General features: G+C 44.8%; 1 protein-coding gene across 1 annotated transcript in view; it reads right to left on the bottom strand.

Annotated features, from left to right (window-relative positions):
• The window catches only part of ccdc102a (coiled-coil domain containing 102A), a 47,686-nt gene that overhangs the window by 19,070 nt on the left and 8,616 nt on the right, over positions 1 to 20,000 (bottom strand). Inside the window, exons 2-6 of the mRNA XM_027153190.2 lie at positions 10,776 to 11,523; positions 7,445 to 7,662; positions 6,933 to 7,041; positions 6,207 to 6,323; positions 5,024 to 5,233 (exon numbers count right to left, since the gene is read on the bottom strand). Coding sequence (XP_027008991.1) covers positions 5,024 to 5,233; positions 6,207 to 6,323; positions 6,933 to 7,041; positions 7,445 to 7,662; positions 10,776 to 11,429 — 1,308 coding nt within the window. The 5' untranslated portion in view covers positions 11,430 to 11,523. The remainder of the gene's footprint in view (positions 1 to 5,023; positions 5,234 to 6,206; positions 6,324 to 6,932; positions 7,042 to 7,444; positions 7,663 to 10,775; positions 11,524 to 20,000) is intronic.

Below are 20,000 nucleotides of genomic sequence, written 5' to 3'. Positions count from 1 at the left end.
CTACTGTGTATTACTGAGAGTATCTGCACACACGTGTTTCAAGGCCTGCTGTTAAAAGTAAAGCCTTCTGTGTATTTGCGGGGAGTAACCTGCATGCGCAGTGTTTTATAGCTTGCTGTCAAATTCCATGGCGAAAGAAAGCTTCAGTTCCATATAATCACAGCCTGAGAAGTTGCAGGAAGTATGACCATATATAGAAGTGTTACCGTGAGGTTAGAAAAGAAAAGAAATAAGCAGCGCACACAGAGTCGGCTGGCGAGATATGTTTGAGAAACCGAGAAGTATTTATGAAATAAGATGGTAGCCATCTAAAAGGCACAAAGCCAACCAAACCTGACAGCCAAATCTGGCCACAGTAAAAAAGTATAAAAGCCTGCCTTGAATCACATTGAGTGTGCATTCTATTGTAATCAGCTTAGTGCATGTTATACTTTAGGTGCATCATAGAACAAATGCAAGTTTTCACTTGGAGAGTGTTTCTTGGTTTGTTATAATCTTTGCATCTTAATACCTTTTACTTATTCTAGTACTGTTTGATTATTTGAAGGAAGTTTTTATTTGTAATCTTTTTCTTTTTATTTTACATATATTACACACACCTATTTGTATTACACTACTTTTAATAAAAACAAGGCCTCCCATTGTGAGGATCCTGAAAAGACAGAAAGGTATAAGTCTGCCTCCTTCATTTAAAGATTCAAACAATAGTTTAAGTAGGAGACCTTGGAGAGGATCCTTTGTTAGAAGACCAAGGGGACTTCGAAGGACACCTGCGTTCAAGGTAAGACCAACTTTTAATAGTTGATCTTGTTTTTCCAACACGACCTCGTGCAAATTAAGATACACTACTTAGTGGGGGCGCGTAAGGTTTCCTACGCAATCCGAAGACATGTGCTTGTGTGTCATTTTTGCTTGTTTGTTTATCTGCAATCGTATTGTTCTTCTCTTCAGCTATGATAAAGACACATTTCTTTCCAGTAGTTGCCTGGGTTACGTATGCATGTGCGGGCGGAGCTATCGATACAGGGGTGGGACCCATTTAGGTTAGGGGCGTGTTTGTTTTGGTGATTTCAAATGTCAACATTGGCTTTCAAGCAATGGAGACCCCACCTTTAACTCTTAATCTTGAATTTATTCTCATCTGGTAAGGTGGGATTCTGACTTTTATATATCTGCTTAACTCCATTTGTTCTACAGTTGTGTTACTTGAATTGTGTTATATTATGTAGCAATGTTGATCCTATAGTGTTAGTCTATGATTCTTCCTTAAGGTATGAGTTGTGGGCAGGGTTTACTCATTTATATTGAAGGTTCTGCACTACAGACACTAGTGTCTACCTTTTAGGTAACTTTGCTTAGACCTGTAACACATTTTAAATAGTAAATGTCTAATCTAGCACTATCCTTGTTCTGTCACATTCTTAAATCAGATTTAATCTTGCTCTCACTAAACCGTAGTCACTTCTTACAGAAGCAGGTGCTCTCATCCACAGAGCAGAGGCTGACACGAATAGTAACCTCATCTACCCTCTTCTGTTGTCTCAGTATCATACAATGGTGGTAGGTGGGCTCTGGAATTGCCAGTCTGCAGTAAGGAAAGCTGATTTCATCTCAGCTTTAAGCTCCTAATACTTCTTCGATTTTCTGGCACTAACCATGACCTGGATATCCCTACAGAACTCTCTTACACCGGCTGCTCTATACACGAGACAGGTCTAGTGTTGTCACAGAGATGGTGTCTCACACCTCTCCTCTTGTCTTATCTATCCAACTCTTCTTTTGATTTTTCATGCAGTTTCAGATACCTCTCCAATCAAACTCTTCATCATCGGCATCTACCACCATTCTGATCCCCTAGGAGACTTCATGAAAGAAATGGACACACTCCTTAGTCCTTAGCAGTGCTTGGTGGTTTCAACCACCCCTCTGACAAGCTTCAGTCTTCTTCCATTCTGAATCTTCTGAATTCCTTTTCCTTGACATTCAACGGCTGCCCTCCTACACACAAATATCCTGGACCTGGTTTTCTCTTGTCCTACCCCAGCTACAGACATGACAGCAAACATATTTCACATCTCTGATAATCACCTGGTATCTTTCACCATCACGTTCCCTATTCTACCTAAAACCAACTTCTAGCATCTCTCTCTTACCCGTCAAAATCCCCACTCTGTCTCCCCATCTTCTGTAACTTCCTGCACTCCTTCCTGACCTTGACTCCAACAACTGAAGAGAACCAAGAGCAGCACAGAGGAAGTGAAAGAAAGCCCAACTCTAAACAGGTCTCGCCTTCAACCGTGCGCTCCTTTCCAAATTCGTCTCCATCTCTTCACTACTCAATCCCACGGCTCCACCTGCTTCGTCCCCCCGACTGCTGCTTGCCACCTTTCAGAATGACAAACAGCAGAATGACAGAATGACACCTTTGAGAAAATCTGCCAGACCTTCATTTCAGCCCTGACTATGCCTACAGTACACAGCCAGGATTCCCCTAAACCTTCAGTGCCACCACAGCAAAAGAGATTCTTGCAATCCTACCACCTGCCCATTGCATCCAATCCCTTCCAGTATGCTCCAGTCCATCTCACAAGACCTCCCACCCTTCATCCACACAATCATCAATGAATCCATAGCATCTGGTCGTGTACCAACTGCGTTTAAAGAGCAAAGGTTATTCCCATCCCATCAGCAACAAACTTATATCACTTCTTTTTTCTTTCTCAGATTCTTGAATGCATTGTTTATGATCAACTGTCTGTCTATATCACATAGAACAACCCCCAAGATCCCAACCAAGATCTGGCTTCGAAGCGGCACATTCAACAGAGGCAGGCCTTTTGGCAGTCACTGAGAAACTACATGCTGCTAGATCAGCCAAGTTTTATCTGTCCTCATCTTCCTTAACCTTTCAGCAGTATTTGACACGATCAACCACAAGACTCTTTTGTAAAAACTCAGAAACACTCGGCCGTGGACAAGCATGGGAATGGTTAGTTTCCTACATGGATGGTTGCTTATACCAAGTAACATAGAAAGGATTGACATCTGCTCCACCCAGACTCTCTGCTGGTGTCCCACAAAGCTCTATGCTTGGTCCTCTCCTTTTCTCCCTCCATACTTACACTTTTAATAAAAATTATATGTTCACATAGGTTCTCTTACCACTGCTATGCTGATGACATGCAACTTTCATATTCTCTACAACATCAGAAGGATTCGACAATTTTTATCCACACAGGCTTGTTCAGTCTGTTCTCATTTCGAGATTAGACTACTGCAGCTCGCTCTGTGAGGTCTACCTCTAAAAAAAAAAAAAAAAAAAGTTTGTCCCCTGCAAACAATACAAAATGCAGATGCACAACATGTTTTCAACCTAAGTTCTCCCACACCACACCCCCCGACTGCTGGGCTCTCACCACTGGCTCCAGGAGCTGCATTATAATCAAAACACTGATGCTTGCCTACAAAGCCTAAAACATTCCACCTCCCTCCCTCCTCTTTCAAAGCTCTTATCACTCCTTCACTGCACCTTGTTCTATCAGAACTACTAGCACTGCTCGACTGGTCTCCAAACGTAGGTATTCTGTTCTGGCACCGAAGTGGAATGAACTTCCCCTAGACGCCAGAACAGCAGAGTCACTGACTGTTTATTTTCCCTGTTTGTTCTACGTATTCATTTAAAAAATAAATTAATTAAATTGTGCTATAATTCACTGAACACACTGTTTCCGCGTGAAACGGAGCTAAACCTTTCACGTTACAACACACAGTACTACAATAACACATTTGTATTACCATAGTCTTACTCATTGCAGAGGTGGGAGTAAGTCACACATGTGCAAGTCACAAGTAAGTCTCAAGTCATGAATGTCAAGTCAAAGTCTGGTCGAGTCTTTTTTTTATATATTTATAGTCTCAAATGTGCGACTTAAGTCTGACTCAAGGCAAGTCATATGACTCGAGTCCCCCCCCATCTCTGACTCGTTGAATTCCTTTATTGATAAAAATATCCCCTCGGCCAGCTGCCCAAGCAGGTTCCGCCATAATAGTTGCCTGGGTTACGTATGTGTGTGTGGGCGGAGCTATCAAAACAGGGGTGACACCCATTTGGGTTAGGGGCGTGTTTGTTTTGGTGATTTCTAATGTCAACATTGGCTTTCAAACAACGTACACCCCACCTTTAATTGACATCAGGCTTAACACAAATGTCTCATGACGTGACCTGATGCCGATAAACAAAGCTTTGAGTTCGTTTGGGGCGACGTCTCCTCAACAGCTTGATGTTTTTGCCGCTAAATTTGATTAGATCTCTCCGGGAGCACACGGTGACGGTGCAACAAAAGTGCTTGGCCCCTAAATCGCTGCTTGCGGCTTTATTTAAAATAATTATTTTTCTCCTTCTGAAAAACTTCAGTTTAGAATAAATGAATGAGAAATTATTTTTAAAGGTTTAATTTTGCTATATCCTTCCTCAAATCTTTATTTCTTTTAGTTCATAAAAACCACTTCCCTTCACCGTATCTGGAATTAACAACTCTAATTAGGACGTGACGGTGCAGGAGCCGGTGCGAAGATAAATAACCTGGAGCTCGCTGTACAGCCGGCGTGCTGGAGACACGTTTAAATGTGAGAATCCGTGTTTTGGCCAAAACCCTCCATCTGTCTCTGTCTGTTTAGGGAAGCAGCGCTGTTACAGAGAGGGGAGAGAACGAGTGCCAGGACGCCGAAACGACTCGGGATGAGACGGGAGGAGGGACGGGACACGAGGGACAGGTGAAGATTCGGTCAGTCGCACGGCAGCATTGCAGCTACGCCGTGAGGACGGTGCGGCACATCGAACACGCATTTTTAGCGAGATGATGTCTGATTTGTGATCAGGAGACGTGTTGTATTCGTTCTGAGACGATTTATTCTCTTTATTCGGAGACGACTGTTTTGTGAATTGAAGGTTAGAGAACAGTGTAGACTGGGTTGTTGCGGTCAGCGTGAGGTCAGCGTGCGGTCAGCGTTCTCCGGCTCTCACCTTGTTCCTCTCGAACAGCTCACTCTGGATGCTCTTGAGGTCGGTGTCCAGAGCACTGGCTGCCTGTCTGCGTTTACGTGCCAGCTGCTCCTCCAGGTCCTCCATCTGCGCACGCAGCTTCTTATTGTCACGCTCCAGTGCCAACTTCTCAGTCTCCAGTCGCTCCCGCCTGCCCCACTCCGCTGCGTTCTCCACCTGCAGACGCTCCATCTGCACACACACACACACACATCAGTGAAAGGTAGAAACACTTAATGCTCTTCAGTTTCCCTAAAGGTTCTACAAAGAACTGTACAACAAAATGTTTGCCAATCAATTCTATGCACATTTTTATTACAATTAATCCCATGTGTGTCACACACACACACACACAAACTTTACCTTATTTCACCCAATTAAAGGTTGTTCATTCTTCTTTGACCTTTGGACGAACCCTTAAAGGTTCTATAGAGCAACACAACAGGAAGCTTTCTTGATCTGTCACATGTTTCTATCATCTACATATTTGGTGAACAGAGATAAAGAAACACAGGCCCTGTACACACACACACTCTCGCGCACGCACGCACACACACACACTCTTGCGCACGCACACACACTCTTGCGCACGCACACACACTCTCACGCACACGCACACACTCGCGCGCACACACACACGCGCACACACACACACTCGCGCACACACACACACTCGCGCACACACACACACTCGCGCACACACACACACTCGCGCACACACACACACTCGCGCACACACACACACTCGCGCACACACACACACTCGCGCACACACACACACTCGCGCACACACACACACTCGCGCACACACACACACTCGCGCACACACTCGCACACACTCGCTAAGAGACAATGAGGTAAACACATCTGTTCCAAGTGTGATCTGTTCCCGAACAGTGGTGTGACCTCACGTTATCCTTTATCTGTTCATCCATAAGGTCTACACACAAACACACAGCTCTGAACTCCAAACCCAGTGTTTAAAATAAACTCAATACACAAGGAGACAAAAGTGTTGAAGGTGATAAAATAAGAGTTTAAATATAGCTCAATGTCTAAAGATCTCCAAATCCAGCGTTAGGGGCAATACATTTCCCCCTCTTGCATTTTTGCTGAGCAGGTGTATTAATTAGCTTGTGTGTGTGTGTGTGTGTGTGGTTTTCACCTCTGCTCGAAGCTCGGCTAGTTTCTTGTCCATGCTGCTCCGAGCTCCGAGCTCATCCTCCAGATCTTCAGACATGCGGCCGAGTTCATCCTGATGTACCTCCTTCAGGAAGTTCAGCTAAGTGTGAGAGAGAGAGAGAGAGAGAGAGAGAGAGAGAGAGAGAGAGAGAGAGAGAGAGAGAGAGAGGAGTAGAGAGAGAGAGATAGACAGAGGAGTAGAGAGAGAGAGAGAGAGATAGACAGAGGAGTAGAGAGAGATAGAGAGAGAGAGACAGAGGAGTAGAGAGAGAGAGAGAGAGACAGACAGAGGAGTAGAGAAAGAGAGAGAGAGACAGAGGAATAGAGAGAGAGAGAGAGAGAGAGAGAGAGAGGGTAAAGAGAGCGGAGAGAAATAGACAGGCAGACAGACAGTGGAGTAGAGAAAGAGAGAGAGAGAGACAGTAGAGTAGAGAGACAGAGAGAAAGAGAGAGACAGACGAGAGCGTGACAGATTTTTTCACTCATCCTCAATGCTATGATTGTTTTAAACAGAACCAGAGCGCCACCTGCTGGATAAAACATTTAAACACTGTGTAAACAGTGATATTTATTCCTGATCCTGAAAATTTTTTATTAAGCTGATTGGGATGGGTGGAGGATATGGGTGGAGGATATGGAAGGGAGGATATGGGGGGAGTCTATATGATTATTTTATTTAAATATTTCTCTCTCTCGCCCATCCTCTTACCTGTTTGACAGCTTCCTGTTTGCTCTTATTCAGTTCCTCGTGCTTGAGCTTCCACTGACTCAGCTCGGTCTCCAGCTTCTCAATGTTCTTACTGAGTGCTAGTTTATCCCTGAAACACACACATACACACACACACACACACAGAATCAGAACATTTTGTAAATGTGGAGACAATTTTAATTTCAGCTTTACTAAAAGATGGCTTTAAAATAAATAAATAAATAAATAAATAAATAAATAAATAAATAAATAAATGGTTTAACACTAGACATGAACACACCTCGAGTCCTCGATAAGTCTGAACCATTACTGCTAATATACGTATTACAGTTATTTATTAAAATGATTATAGGACAGAAGAGTTATATTGTACTTTATTATTTAAAATCTATATGACATTTCTATCCTCTCTGGTACTGTAAGGGTTTCTGTCTGTCTCTTTTTCTCTCTCTCTGTCTGTTTTTTTTTCTATCTAATAAGGGTTGAAAATGCCATGAGGACAGTTTTCTCACTCGCGCTCCTTCAGCAGGACTTTCTGGGACTCATCGAGACGCAGCTGGAGGACGTTGAGTTTGCTGGAGTCCTCATCCGGCGTTGCCAGATCCTCCCAAAGCAGTCTGTTCCGGTCCTGACGACTCAGAGCCGTACGCAGGCTGCTCACGCTGCGAGCGTCCCACGAGTCCGGCGTGTCGGCTTTCGCCCTCAGCAGAGCCTCCAACAGCTGCAGCTCCTGAGACGCAACAGATAAAAACAGTGTCGTCATCACCACCACCACCACCATCATCATCATCATCACAATCCCAACAGAAGCGAGGAACAAAGGTTCCCGTTTATAAATATTACATAAGGATAAAATAAATAAATTGCTGTGAAGCAGATTATTTTTCTTCCGTCGTTATTATCATGATTATTTTTCTCCTTTGTCTTCTTTACCCCTCTGACAGTGCAGCTTTTAAACAGAAAGTATTTGTGGAACCGGCAACCCAAGTAAATAAAAAGATTATTATCAGGGCATACACACACACTCATTCACTCACACACTACGGACAATTTTCCAGAGATGCCAATCAACCTACCATGCATGTCTTTGGACTGGGGGAGGAAACCGGAGTACCCGAGGAAACCCCCGAGGCACAGGGAGAACATGCAAACTCCACACACACAAGGCGGAGGCGGGAATCGAACCCCTACCCTGGAGGTGTGAGGCACACATGCTAACCACTAACTATTTTAACTGATTATATTTAACAGAATTATTTTAAAGCAAACAATATATTGTAAAGTAATTTATTGAATTAACAACAATTATGAATTATAGTAGCAAAAATTACAGACACTTCCACAGACAAGCTTGAGGAATATTTACACTAAATGACTGTAGATTAAATAAATGTTCCCCGACGGTCACAATTCAGTTGATTCTTCTGGTCTGTTAAACACCACAGAACAGGATACATATAACAAAATGATTAACAGATTAAATTAAACGAACTCAGTGTGTGAAAAGAAAGTTATACTATCGCTCACTACATATCACTGTTCTTGTGCTGTATGCTTTTATCCAGCAGGGGGCAGTAGAGGTGTTTCACATCCACACAAATACACTGAGTTGGTGATTTTTCATTTACCTATTTCTTTTTACTGGTGTGTGTGTGTGTGTGTGTGTGTGTGTGTGTGTGTGTGTGTGTGTGTGTGTGTGTGTGTGTGTGTGTGTGTGTGTGTGTGTTTGATGGTCAACAGTTCAGAAACTTCTCAGCTCCCATCTGCTAGAACCAACACGAGAACTGTAATGTTCATTTAAACCAATAGCAGATGGAGACGTTTAGTTCATGAGTTAAACACAGCCGGTAGGTCGACCTCCGTGTATAATTACAGCATGAACATGCACCATGGTGAAGCTGATATGTGCTGAAGCATCACATGGTCTGTCCTGTGGTGGTCATTTCCCTCTGACAAAGCACACACACACACACACACACACACACACTGCACCTCAGGCTCAAGTCACAAACTCAAGGGTCCTTGTGTTATAGAGAGAGAGAGAGAGAGAGAGAGAGAGAGAGAGAGAGAGAGAGAGAGAGAGAGAGAGAGAGAGAGAGAGAGAGAGAGAGAGTGAGAGAGTGAAAGAGAGAGCAAGAGTGAAAGAGAGAGAAGAGAGAAAGACAGAGTGAAAGAGTGAAAGAAAGAGAGAGAGAAGAGAAAGAGAGACAGAGAGAGACAGACAGACAAACACAGACAGACAGACAAAGAGACAGACACAGACAGAGAGAGACAGAGAAAGAGTGAGAGTGAGTGAAAGAGAGAGAAAGAGTGAAAGAGAGAGAGAGAGAATAAGAGAAACTGGTCACATTTGAAGCTCAGTTCAGACACTGATGTTAATTTAAGTTCTCCAGTACAGGGTTCCAGCAGAGAACCCACTCAGTGCACGTTCTGTTCTGTTATGCGTATGCACGCTCACACACAGACACGAACACACGCACACGAACACGAACACACACACACTTATTTAGTGATAATTAAAAGCACATTAGGAAAATCAGAGCATGCTGAGGCGAGCGCGTGTCTGCAAATGAGAAGAGCGAGGGAAGGGCGTTCTGCTGCGGTTTCCTCCGGGGCGAAGAGGAGGAAGAAAAGGAGGAGGACACAGAGACGGCGAGTGCTAATAATAGGACAAAAATAAAAGAAGGCCACAAACTAGAGCATGCAGTAAGACTAGATTAGAGCAGGACGTGTTCGAGATCGTTTATAAACAGGGTTACAAACGGAGCCAAACATCTGGGCTGCTGGTTTAACAGCCGAACCATTACATCATCAGGTGTAAATAATAACTTAAATATTATCGGATTTGCTTGGAGAAGATCTGCATATGTAGTTTAATGTTTAATTTTGTTTCGTTGTATTTTGGTTTGATTCTTACATGCAATCATATATTTGCATTTTCTTTTATTTACCTTTAAAATTTCATTTGTAGGTACATATTCTATTTTATTTGTAGGTACATAAGCGTAAAAAGCGTGTGTGTGTGTGTGTGTGTGTGTGTGTGAGTGCTGTGTATATGTCAGGAAGGATAACTGTGTGTGTCAGTGCTGTGTGTGTCAGGAAGGATAACCGTGTGTGTGTGTGTGTCTCAGTGCTGTGTGTGTGTCAGGAAGTATAACTGTGTGTGTGTGTGTGTGTGTGTGTGTGTGTGTGTGTGTGTGTGTGTGTGTGTGTGTGTGTGTGTGTGTCAGGAAGGATAACTCTGTGTGTGTGTGTACGTGTCAGTGCTGTGTGTGTGTCAGGAAGGATAACTGTGTGTGTGTGTGTGTGTGTGTGTGTGAATGCTGTGTATATGTCAGGAAGGATAACTGTGTGTGTGTGTGTCAATGCTGTGTGTGTGTCAGGAAGGATAACCGTGTGTGTGTGTGTGTGTGTGTGTGTGTCAGTGCTGTGTGTGTCAGGAAGGATAACTGTGTGTGTGTCAGTGCTGTGTGTGTCAGAAAGGATAACTGTGTGTGTGTGTCAGGAAGGATAACTGTGTGTGTGTGTGTCAGTGCTGTGTGTGTGTCAGGAAGGATAACTGTGTGTGTGTGTGTGTGTGTGTGTCAGGAAGGATAACTGTGTGTGTGTGTGTGTGTGTGTGTCAGGAAGGATAAGTGTGTGTGTGTGTGTGTCAGGAAGGATAACTGTGTGTGTGTGTGTGTGTGTGTGTCAGGAAGGATAACTGTGTGTGTGTGTGTGTGTGTGTGTGTGTGTGTGTGTGTGTGTGTGTGTGTGTGTGTGTGTGTGAAGCTCCGCCCTCCCATCTTCTGGCCCTGCAGTGAGGACTGTGCAGTAAATTCAGCAGTTGTTCTTGTGACTCACCTTTTGTCTGTCTGGTTTGTCTCCTCCTACGTCTCTGACAGGTTCTGGTTCTGGAGATCCTGGTCCGTCTCCGACACTCTCGTCCTCGTGGCTGTGCTGTTTGTCAGAATTTGTGGTGGAAGAGTTGGATACAGGAGAGGAGATGTTGGTGTTTGATGGACAGCCCTGATCGGCTCTCAGTCTCTGAACCTCAAGTTGGAGCTGCTCGTTTTCGGAGGCCAGCTCCTGTCTCTCTCTCCTCACTCCTGTTAGCTCCTTCGTGAGCGCGTCGAGGCGTTGCCGGAGCTGGCGAACTTCGTCGCGTGCTCGGTTCCTCTCGGCACGTACTTTACTCCATTTCTCCCTCCAGTTGGCCGTGCAGTCCGACCACCAGCGCATCGTCTTCTCCATCTGAGCGGCACGAGCTCGCGCTTCCTCCAGCTCGCGCAGACGCAGCTCCTCACGGCTCTCCCAGTCCGCTCCAGAACCCATACCATCACAGCCCAGACCGGGGGACAGCAGGAGCGGAGGGCTGGCACTGGGCGTGCCCACTGTGGGGCTCGGCGTGTGGGTCATGCTGTCTGGAGAACGCACTCGGTCTGGACCCACGCCCAGGCCGCACAGCAGACCTGATTTAGCCGCCTCGGCCATGTGAGGGCTGGGCGTGTGGTTCATGACTGAACCGATGATGATTAGTGCGGCGAACGGAACGCTATCAGGCTAACGGATCGGCTCGGACTCGGGACACGAGCCGAGTCGCCACGACATCCTACAGAGAAGCCAGACAAGAAAAGAGGTTTATTTATTATTCTGTTTGAAATAAAGAAACATGCCAACAATTCTCTGGACTAACAAAGAGCAAATCTGGATTCATTCAAGACCACAAAAAATGTTCAAGTTAAATAATAAACATCATAAATCTGTTAATACAGAGAAAAATCTCGTCCTCACCGGAAATATGGATTTTTTTTTTTATTTGTTCAAAAACCAAACTGCTCTGTAGTTTATCTATAAATGATTATCTAATGATCAGACCGGCGACAGGTTGAGACGTTTCACAGACTAACAGATTTATTTCATCATCCACATTAAGTCTTCGATTTTGTCACGAAGCGTCGAACGTGGAATACGGCACGGCCGTGTCTCACCGTTCGGTCTTCATGGAGCTCAAACTTTTATTTATTTTACACGTCCGGGTTTAACACGCCCGTCTGATGATATCCATAAAAGTAAAGTTTGCTTCTGTGTAAACGATTTCTTTCCGGCGACAACTTTACAGGATGTTTAATTGCACTCGGCTCAAATAACATCGATTATACGAGTGGCTTTATGATTCAGGGACATGCAGGATACGAGGCAGATGGGTTCGGAATAAAGGTTTTGGGAAAGCGCTCCGCATATAAATCTCAGGAGTTAATTGTCCGTGTAGAGACTGTAAAGTGTTGGACATGTGCTAGCGATCAGTAGGAAAAAACCCATCATGCAGTTCTGCTAAATAAACATTAAACCTGCCCGTGTTCCTGTTGACTCCTTTTACAACAGAACCACGAGGAGACGAAACACAAGAAGGAAACAAGCGGTGAAATAAAGTGCTACAAAAATCTAACACACACACACACAAAAAAGTAAATAAACAATCAGAGCTTTTGGGGCCCAGAGGAAGTACCAGGGCAAAAAGTAGCAGGGTACCAGGGATCGTAGTTACACAAAAGAACTCACACTACAGGAAACAGGAGAGACACACTATAGCACACAGCAAAAGTTAAACCGTGTGTGTGTGTGTGTGTGTCTGTGTGTGTGTGTGTGTGTGTGAGAGAGAGAGAGAGAGAGAGAGAGAGAGAGAGAGTGTGTGTGTGTGTAGGAGAGTTGGGTGTGTGTGTGTGTGTGTGTAGGGGAGTTGTGTGTGTGTGTGTATACACATTTATGACCAGTAATTTATGAGTCCCCCCCCCATAAATCACAACAAAAAACACAGCACAAATAAATCCGATCAGAAGAGTCATTAAGACACGACAACAATACAAACAGCAAAATCAGACAAAATGTTGACAAATAAAGCACCCAAAAACATGCAAAGAAGTGCTGCATCACCTCTGTCTGGTACCCAGCACTGACACTGGAGACTCCTTCACCGCATCACCTGAGTGTGATCTGTACGCGGCCCTGTGTACGCATCCCTGTGTACGCATCCCTGTGTACGCGGCCCCCGTGTACGCGGCCCCCGTGTACGCGGACCGGACACAATCGCATCCATATAAACCTGCACTACAGTCAGAGCTGCGGTTACAGAGAATCAACACCTTCTGACCAGTCAGAGTCCAGAACTGAGCAGCTCTGAGGTGTTAAAGGTGAAAGCAGGGAGCTGAACAGACTTTGTGCCGCCTCCAGAGGGAGAATCCGTCTCTACGGCCAGCTAAAGAAGAGATAGACAAAGGAACACAGCGCTCTTCGTTCGTTAAAGCAGCACGGATTATATACGGTAGAAGAAACGTTAGAAACATCTTATGTTCCAGTAAGCGTTCCTCAGCCAGTGTTATGGTGGAAAAGGCACGTGCGAAAGCAGAGGCTGTATGAACACAAGCATCAATTGCTCAGAAAGAAGACACAATAAGGGCACAAGCCGATATCAAAGAAGAACAAGCTGCTAGGAAGAAAAATGAACTTAAAGGTGGGGTCTCCATCGTTTGAGAAATGCTTCAGAAAACCGAGTCGGGACGACAAATCAAAACAAATACAAAACAAACGTGTAGTCAATGAGCAGAAAGGGGCGTGTCTTGTCAATATGCGGCGGAGACATCTGCTTAGGTGGTGCTTACAGGACATGTGTGTGGAACAATGGTCGCAAAATCACTTCTTGATCCCTGTACCCTTCAGAATAAGGCGTAGACTCCCCAACAATCCCCAGACATAAACTCAGAGTCAGGATGTGCTGAACCCAGGTCAGATACACATAGTGTTCGACTCCGCTGCCAGCCATGAGGTCGTCTCCCTGAATAACGTCCGGTCGAGAGGCCCAGACCTGAGCGACACTCTCCTTGGAGACTCCACTCCTTCGATTCCACAGGGAACCTGTCGCTGTAACGTTCCATTCAGCACCTGCACCACCGTGTGTGTGTATTGTGTCACAACATAAATCTATAAAATGTCATTTCTCTCGTAAGAAGGCAGCCTGAATGTTTGCCGTTTATTGGGACGGCTGGTCATACTAAAATAAAACAATGTTATTTTCCATATTGTGAACTTTATGTGCACTGAAGTCTCAGTTAAATGTGTGTGATACGGCTCTCTGATTTACACACGTACATGTAGAGAAAAGTCTCCCTGAGCTTCTTACAAGGTACTGATGTTGTTATGCAGATTATAAATACAACAGCAGCATGTAAATGTGGGGAAGAAGCTCATTGGGTGTCGTATGGTGCAGAAGCACAGCATACGGCTTACTGTATTCGTCATCGCTCGCAAAGCAAGCAGGATCTCTGGGCCCTGATTAGGGTTCTTTTTATGAACACACACACAAACGTGACACACCCACAAACGCGACACACCCATACCAATGCGACACACACACACACGCACAAAAGGGACACACACAAATGCGACACACACACACACATACAAACATGACACAAACACAACACAAACGCGACACAAACACACACAAACACGACACAAACAACACAAACACGACACACACACAAACACGACACAAATGTGACACAAACACACACACGACACAGACCAACGACAATCATAGACCGACTGACACTGACACACACACAAACGCGATACACACACAAATATGACACACACATGCAACACACACAAAAACACACATGACAAACACATGACACACACACACACACACAACGACAGTCATAGACTGACTGACACTGACACACACACAAACACGACACACACACAAATGCGACACACACACACGACACAGTCATAGACACCGACACACAGACCTTTGATACAACTGGTCACCATAGTAACAGCACCTAGCACCATTCCCTGTTCTATTAATAGCATTAGTAGTGTGTGTGTGTGTTCATGAGATGTTTCAGTGAACAGATCTAAATGTCTAAATGACTGAAATCAGAGTAAAGCTCAATGATTGCAATTAATTATTTAAATCATTGAATCGAGTTTCATTTGCTTAAAGAACGCCATCATGTCCCTGCAGCTTCCTGACAGCACAGAACAGTTTAGAGCTTTATCACATTAATAAAACACTCTACAGGAAGACGTGCTGAAGCACAACACACGATAACAATCCGGCACAATGTGAAGGTTAAAAAGTCCTCAGGATAATTCACTCCAGACTGAAGAGATAGAGCGATACGGTTGGGACTCGCTAACAGGGAGAGGAACGAAAAGTAATGAGAGAGAATGCGGTAATACTGAGAGACAGAAGAAGAAGAATATATATTTAAAAAAAAAGAGTATTTTAGAAACGATGTACATCACTAGTTCTATTTTTAAATTTATGCCCTCGTATGGAGCCGTTTAGAATGCACATCATCAATCACGGTGGCCACGCCCCCAGCGTTTACTTCCTGTCCTAGAAAAGCAGATTCCTGTCTAACTGGGACAAATAAGTAGGGACTCAGAATGGAGAAAGTGGTCTTCAGAACACTTGGGTTATTGTACAAACTGTAACAAAGGTAATTATATCTGTTTGTCCACGTGTCTCGTGTCTCTTGTGGGCGTGGCCTGTCCAGCGGTTTCTTTGTAAGAATATTAGGTGCTATAGACATAGACATCTGAATCACACAAGTCGGTCGGTTGCTAGCACGAGACTCTGCTTGCCGAGTTCCACTCATGTCTCAGACGACACTGCGATTGGCTTGTTTAACTGGAAGGGCGGGACTTGAGCGTTATGGCGGTCTCGTCTTTCGGCTGTTCTCCGGTTTGTTTGATGCTCGCTGCAGTTGGAGGTCTCAGAGTCTGTGTGTTTGTGTTTACAAGGCAAGTCTCCGTTTACAGAATGGTCCTTTCTTTTAGACTGTTTGCTGGCTGGAGTTCAAAAGCCTGAAGGAGTGAAATATAATCCATGAGAGAGAGAGAGAGAGAGAGAGAGAGAGAGAGAGAGAGAGCGCTAGAGAGCAACATAAGCACATGAGAGAGCACATGAGAGAAAGAGAGAGGGCAACATAAGCACATGAGAGAGAGAGAGAGCAACATAAGCACGTGAGAGAGCACATGGGAGAAAGAGAGAGGGCAACATAAGCACATGAGAGAGAGAGAGAGAGAGAGAGAGAGAGAGAGAGAGAGAGAGAGAGAGAGAGAGAGAGTGTGAAAGAGAGAGAAAGAAAGGGTGATCAACATGAGCACATGGGGGGAGAAAGTAGAGAGAGAGAGAGCGAGAGAGAGAAAGAGAGAGTGTGAGAGAGCAACATGAGCACATGGGAGAGAGAGAGAGAGAGAAAGAGAGAGAGCAACATGAGCACATGGGAGAAGGAGAGAGAGTAGAGAGAGAGAAAGAGAGAGAGAGAGAGAGCAACATGAGCACATGGGAGAGAGAGAGAGTAGCGAGAAAGAGAGTAGAGAGAAAGAGAGAGAGAGAGCACATGAGTTTGGTCAGAAGTAGAAAATGTCTGGTTTGACTGTGTGACCTCTGGGTTTTTCCACACGTCTCCCTCCCTCCCTCTCTCCCTCCTTTCCCCAAATTTCTTACAGCCGTCTCTCATTTTTTTTAACTGTAATTTCCTGCAGTGAAGTGAGCTCTAAAGAACGGGTGCAGGTTTCAGACTGGATTTACAATGTTTAACTGCTTGGGAAGATTTTACATTTCTTGGTATGAGCCGTGTGTTTGAATCCGCTGAGACACTCGGTGTGTGTATCACACGGTGTGTGTATCACACGGTGTGTGTATCACACGGTGTGTGTATCACACGGTGTGTGTATCACACGGTGTGTGTATCACACGGTGTGTGTATCACACGGTGTGTGTATCACACGGTGTGTGTATCACACGGTGTGTGTATCACACGGTGTGTGTATCACACGGTGTGTGTATCACACGGTGTGTGTATCACACGGTGTGTGTATCACACGGTGTGTGTATCACACGGTGTGTGTATCACACGGTGTGTGTATCACACGGTGTGTGTATCACACGGTGTGTGTATCACACGGTGTGTGTATCACACGGTGTGTGTATCACACGGTGTGTGTATCACACGGTGTGTGTATCTCACGGTGTGTGTATCTCACGGTGTGTGTATCTCACGGTGTGTGTATCTCACGGTGTGTGTATCTCACGGTGTGTGTATCTCACGGTGTGTGTATCTCACGGTGTGTGTATCTCACGGTGTGTGTATCTCACGGTGTGTGTATCTCACGGTGTGTGTATCTCACGGTGTGTGTATCTCACGGTGTGTGTATCTCACGGTGTGTGTATCTCACGGTGTGTGTATCTGTGTGTCCCTCATGTTAGTCTTTTACGCTTGCACTTCGTTTGAGTCTTTGAGTTCTAACAGGACAGTAAAGGTCACATGACCGTGATGGGAGTCATGGTGCTTGTCTATAAAATCCTGCGTGAACTCTTCACTTCCCACTTCCTGTTATTACTGAACACATATTCTGACTCCGCCCACTTCCGCGCCCACAGACGATTCTACAGAACTTTCAGCTGAGAAACACAGATGCGAGTATCGAGTCCTCCGGTTAAATCTGATCTAATCCGGTCTGTATTTTTCTGACCGTATCAGTGGATTGTAAAGTGCACAGAAACACAAGTCCTGCTTTTCTCATCTCGACACGGCGGTTAAACGAACGGGACGAACAGTAAAACTACATTCTGGTGTTTATGATCCGACACGACGGCCGTTTCAGCACCCAGCGGTTGTCGGGTCAGGGTCAAACTCTGATCAATGAAAGAGGAGACACTGGCTCCTTCTGCCGAGTCTGATGTCAATGGAAGCTCTTTAATGTCCCCAAGTGTCTCATGAGCTGTGATTTGACTCTGAAAGGCTAAATGGTTTACACAACAGCCAATAGCGTTTGAGATGCACCGACACACCCCGACCTCTTACAAGCTCCGCCCACTTCCACACGAATGAACATTTATTCTCAGGATTGTGTGCGTGCTTGTGTGGGGACACAGCCAGAAACACACACACACACACACACAGCATTTAGTTGGATAAACACAAGACAAGCACATGATGAGTCATGAAGCAGAGGTATAAAAAGGAGAGGTATAAAAATTAGAGGTAAAAAAGGAGAGGTAGAAAAAAAAACTCTGAAAGACTCATTTAAACTACATCACAAGCAGTTCTCTTTCTCTCTCTCTGTCTCATTCTCTCTCCATCACTGTCTCTCTGCCTGTATCTCTCTCCATCACTGTCTCTGTCTATGCCTCTGACTCTCTTTGCCTTCATCTGTCTCTCTCTCCATCACTGTCTCTGTCTCTCCCCAGCGCTGTCTCTATCTATAAGTCTGACTCTCTCTCTCTGCCTCCATCTGTCTCTCTCTCCATCACTGTCTCTGTCTCTCTCTCCATCACTGTCTCTGCCTCTCTGTCTCTCTCTTTCTCAATCACTGTATCTCTCTCTCTGCCTAACTCTCTTTGCCTCCATCTGTCTCTCTCTCCAACACTGTCTCTGCCTCTCTCTCTGTCTGTCTCTCTCTCCATCACTGTCTCTGCCTCTCTGCCTCTGCCCCTCTCTCACACAGAGAGGCCTCTAATAATTGCTTGTACAATATTCCTCCCTCCCGAACCCACAGACCGCTGCTCTGGCACATCTGGCAAACTGCTTACAAGTCCAGAAGCAAGAGAAACCGGTCCAGAGAAGGCAGAGGATTTCCTGATGATGTAGTGCCTTCGATCCCGGCTGGATCTGCTTCTCCTTCAAGGACAAAAAGGTGACGTAAACCTGCTTGAGAGCGAGAACTCGATGGGGGGAAGTGCAGTGACCCCTGAGAACACTTTCCACCGCTTTAATCCTCATTCCATCCGACTTCCTTCCTGCGGTTTTCTCTCCGCAACACCACAAATCCCTGTCGGTCATTACACACAAAGGCTTTGCTATGATTTAAATCCAGCTGCACGTTCTAAATGAAGGGTTTCGATAGAAATATATAAATAAATACACAATAAAACCAAGCAATACATTTTTAAAAACCTCCATTTTAGATGGAACACAAAACCGGACCTGGGCACACGAGCAGCACAGATTATTGTCCGTTCAACTTCCAAAACCTCCTCCAAATCTGCCGTTTATCTTAAATACAAATGACACAAACTGAAAGTCCTGCAAAGTAAATTCTTTAGAGTTCACATGTGTCATCAGGTGTGTCATCACGTGTGTCACGACCGCCTCCGTATCCACAGCCTTGGAATCCTCGAACGCTGCGGATTGGCTGTGACGAGAAAGACAAAATACTAGACAAGGCAAGCACTTTTATTGGAGCAAAAGTAATGGCCCCCTTTCTTGTACTTTTGACTGAATTCTCACAGAGTTTGATGTTTAACGATATAAATAAACCACACGGGTTAGGCATTCTGTTGTAGAAGGAGATATGACATATACGAAGAAATAACATGTGGCATTACAGGGTATCAGACTAATCAATGTTTCACACATTAACGTCACCGGCAGTAAAGTTTTCAGTGTGTAATCGACGTCTCGAAAAGATTCATAGTGGAAAATAACTTAACTTTAAATTAGCAAAGTGCTCAGTATGAACACGGACCGACCGTTTAAAGATCGAGCCGAACGTTACATTATTTTCTCTAACGCAAATCTCGGTGAACCTTTTGGAGCCAATGAGATCTGGAGCAGAGATGCGATGCCTAAAAAGTGCATGAACTATTTCACAGGTAAATAAAATCAGGAGCATTTCAGAGTTGAGAAAAAGCCTGTGTGCAGATTTATGGATGCGTTTGTTTATTTTTTGCCGCATGCTGAATCCACACCTTGCGGAACGTTGTTCATTTGCATACAGCAACAATAAAGAAATAAATAAACGCAGAAGCCGTGTGTAAGCCCGCACACTAACTTTCCTTTAAAGCCACATCTCCACTATGAAATGCCGAAAATCTGATTTGGAGAAAGAAACGACTCAGAAACCTTCAGCCTCAGGACTACGCAAATTCAGAAGCGTCCCTGTCTTGTTGTCCCCGACAGCCCCAGGATTAGCTACGATACCTAATTAGTTATTTAACAGCATGCAAACGATCTCGTGTTAGTCCTCGTTTCCTCGCAATTTGTCAGATAATACTGCTACTGTTACCAT

This window comes from Tachysurus fulvidraco, chromosome 2, assembly GCF_022655615.1.
Source record: "Tachysurus fulvidraco isolate hzauxx_2018 chromosome 2, HZAU_PFXX_2.0, whole genome shotgun sequence".
NCBI lineage: Eukaryota > Metazoa > Chordata > Actinopteri > Siluriformes > Bagridae > Tachysurus > Tachysurus fulvidraco.
This window is presented reverse-complemented; position numbering and strand designations above follow the sequence as displayed.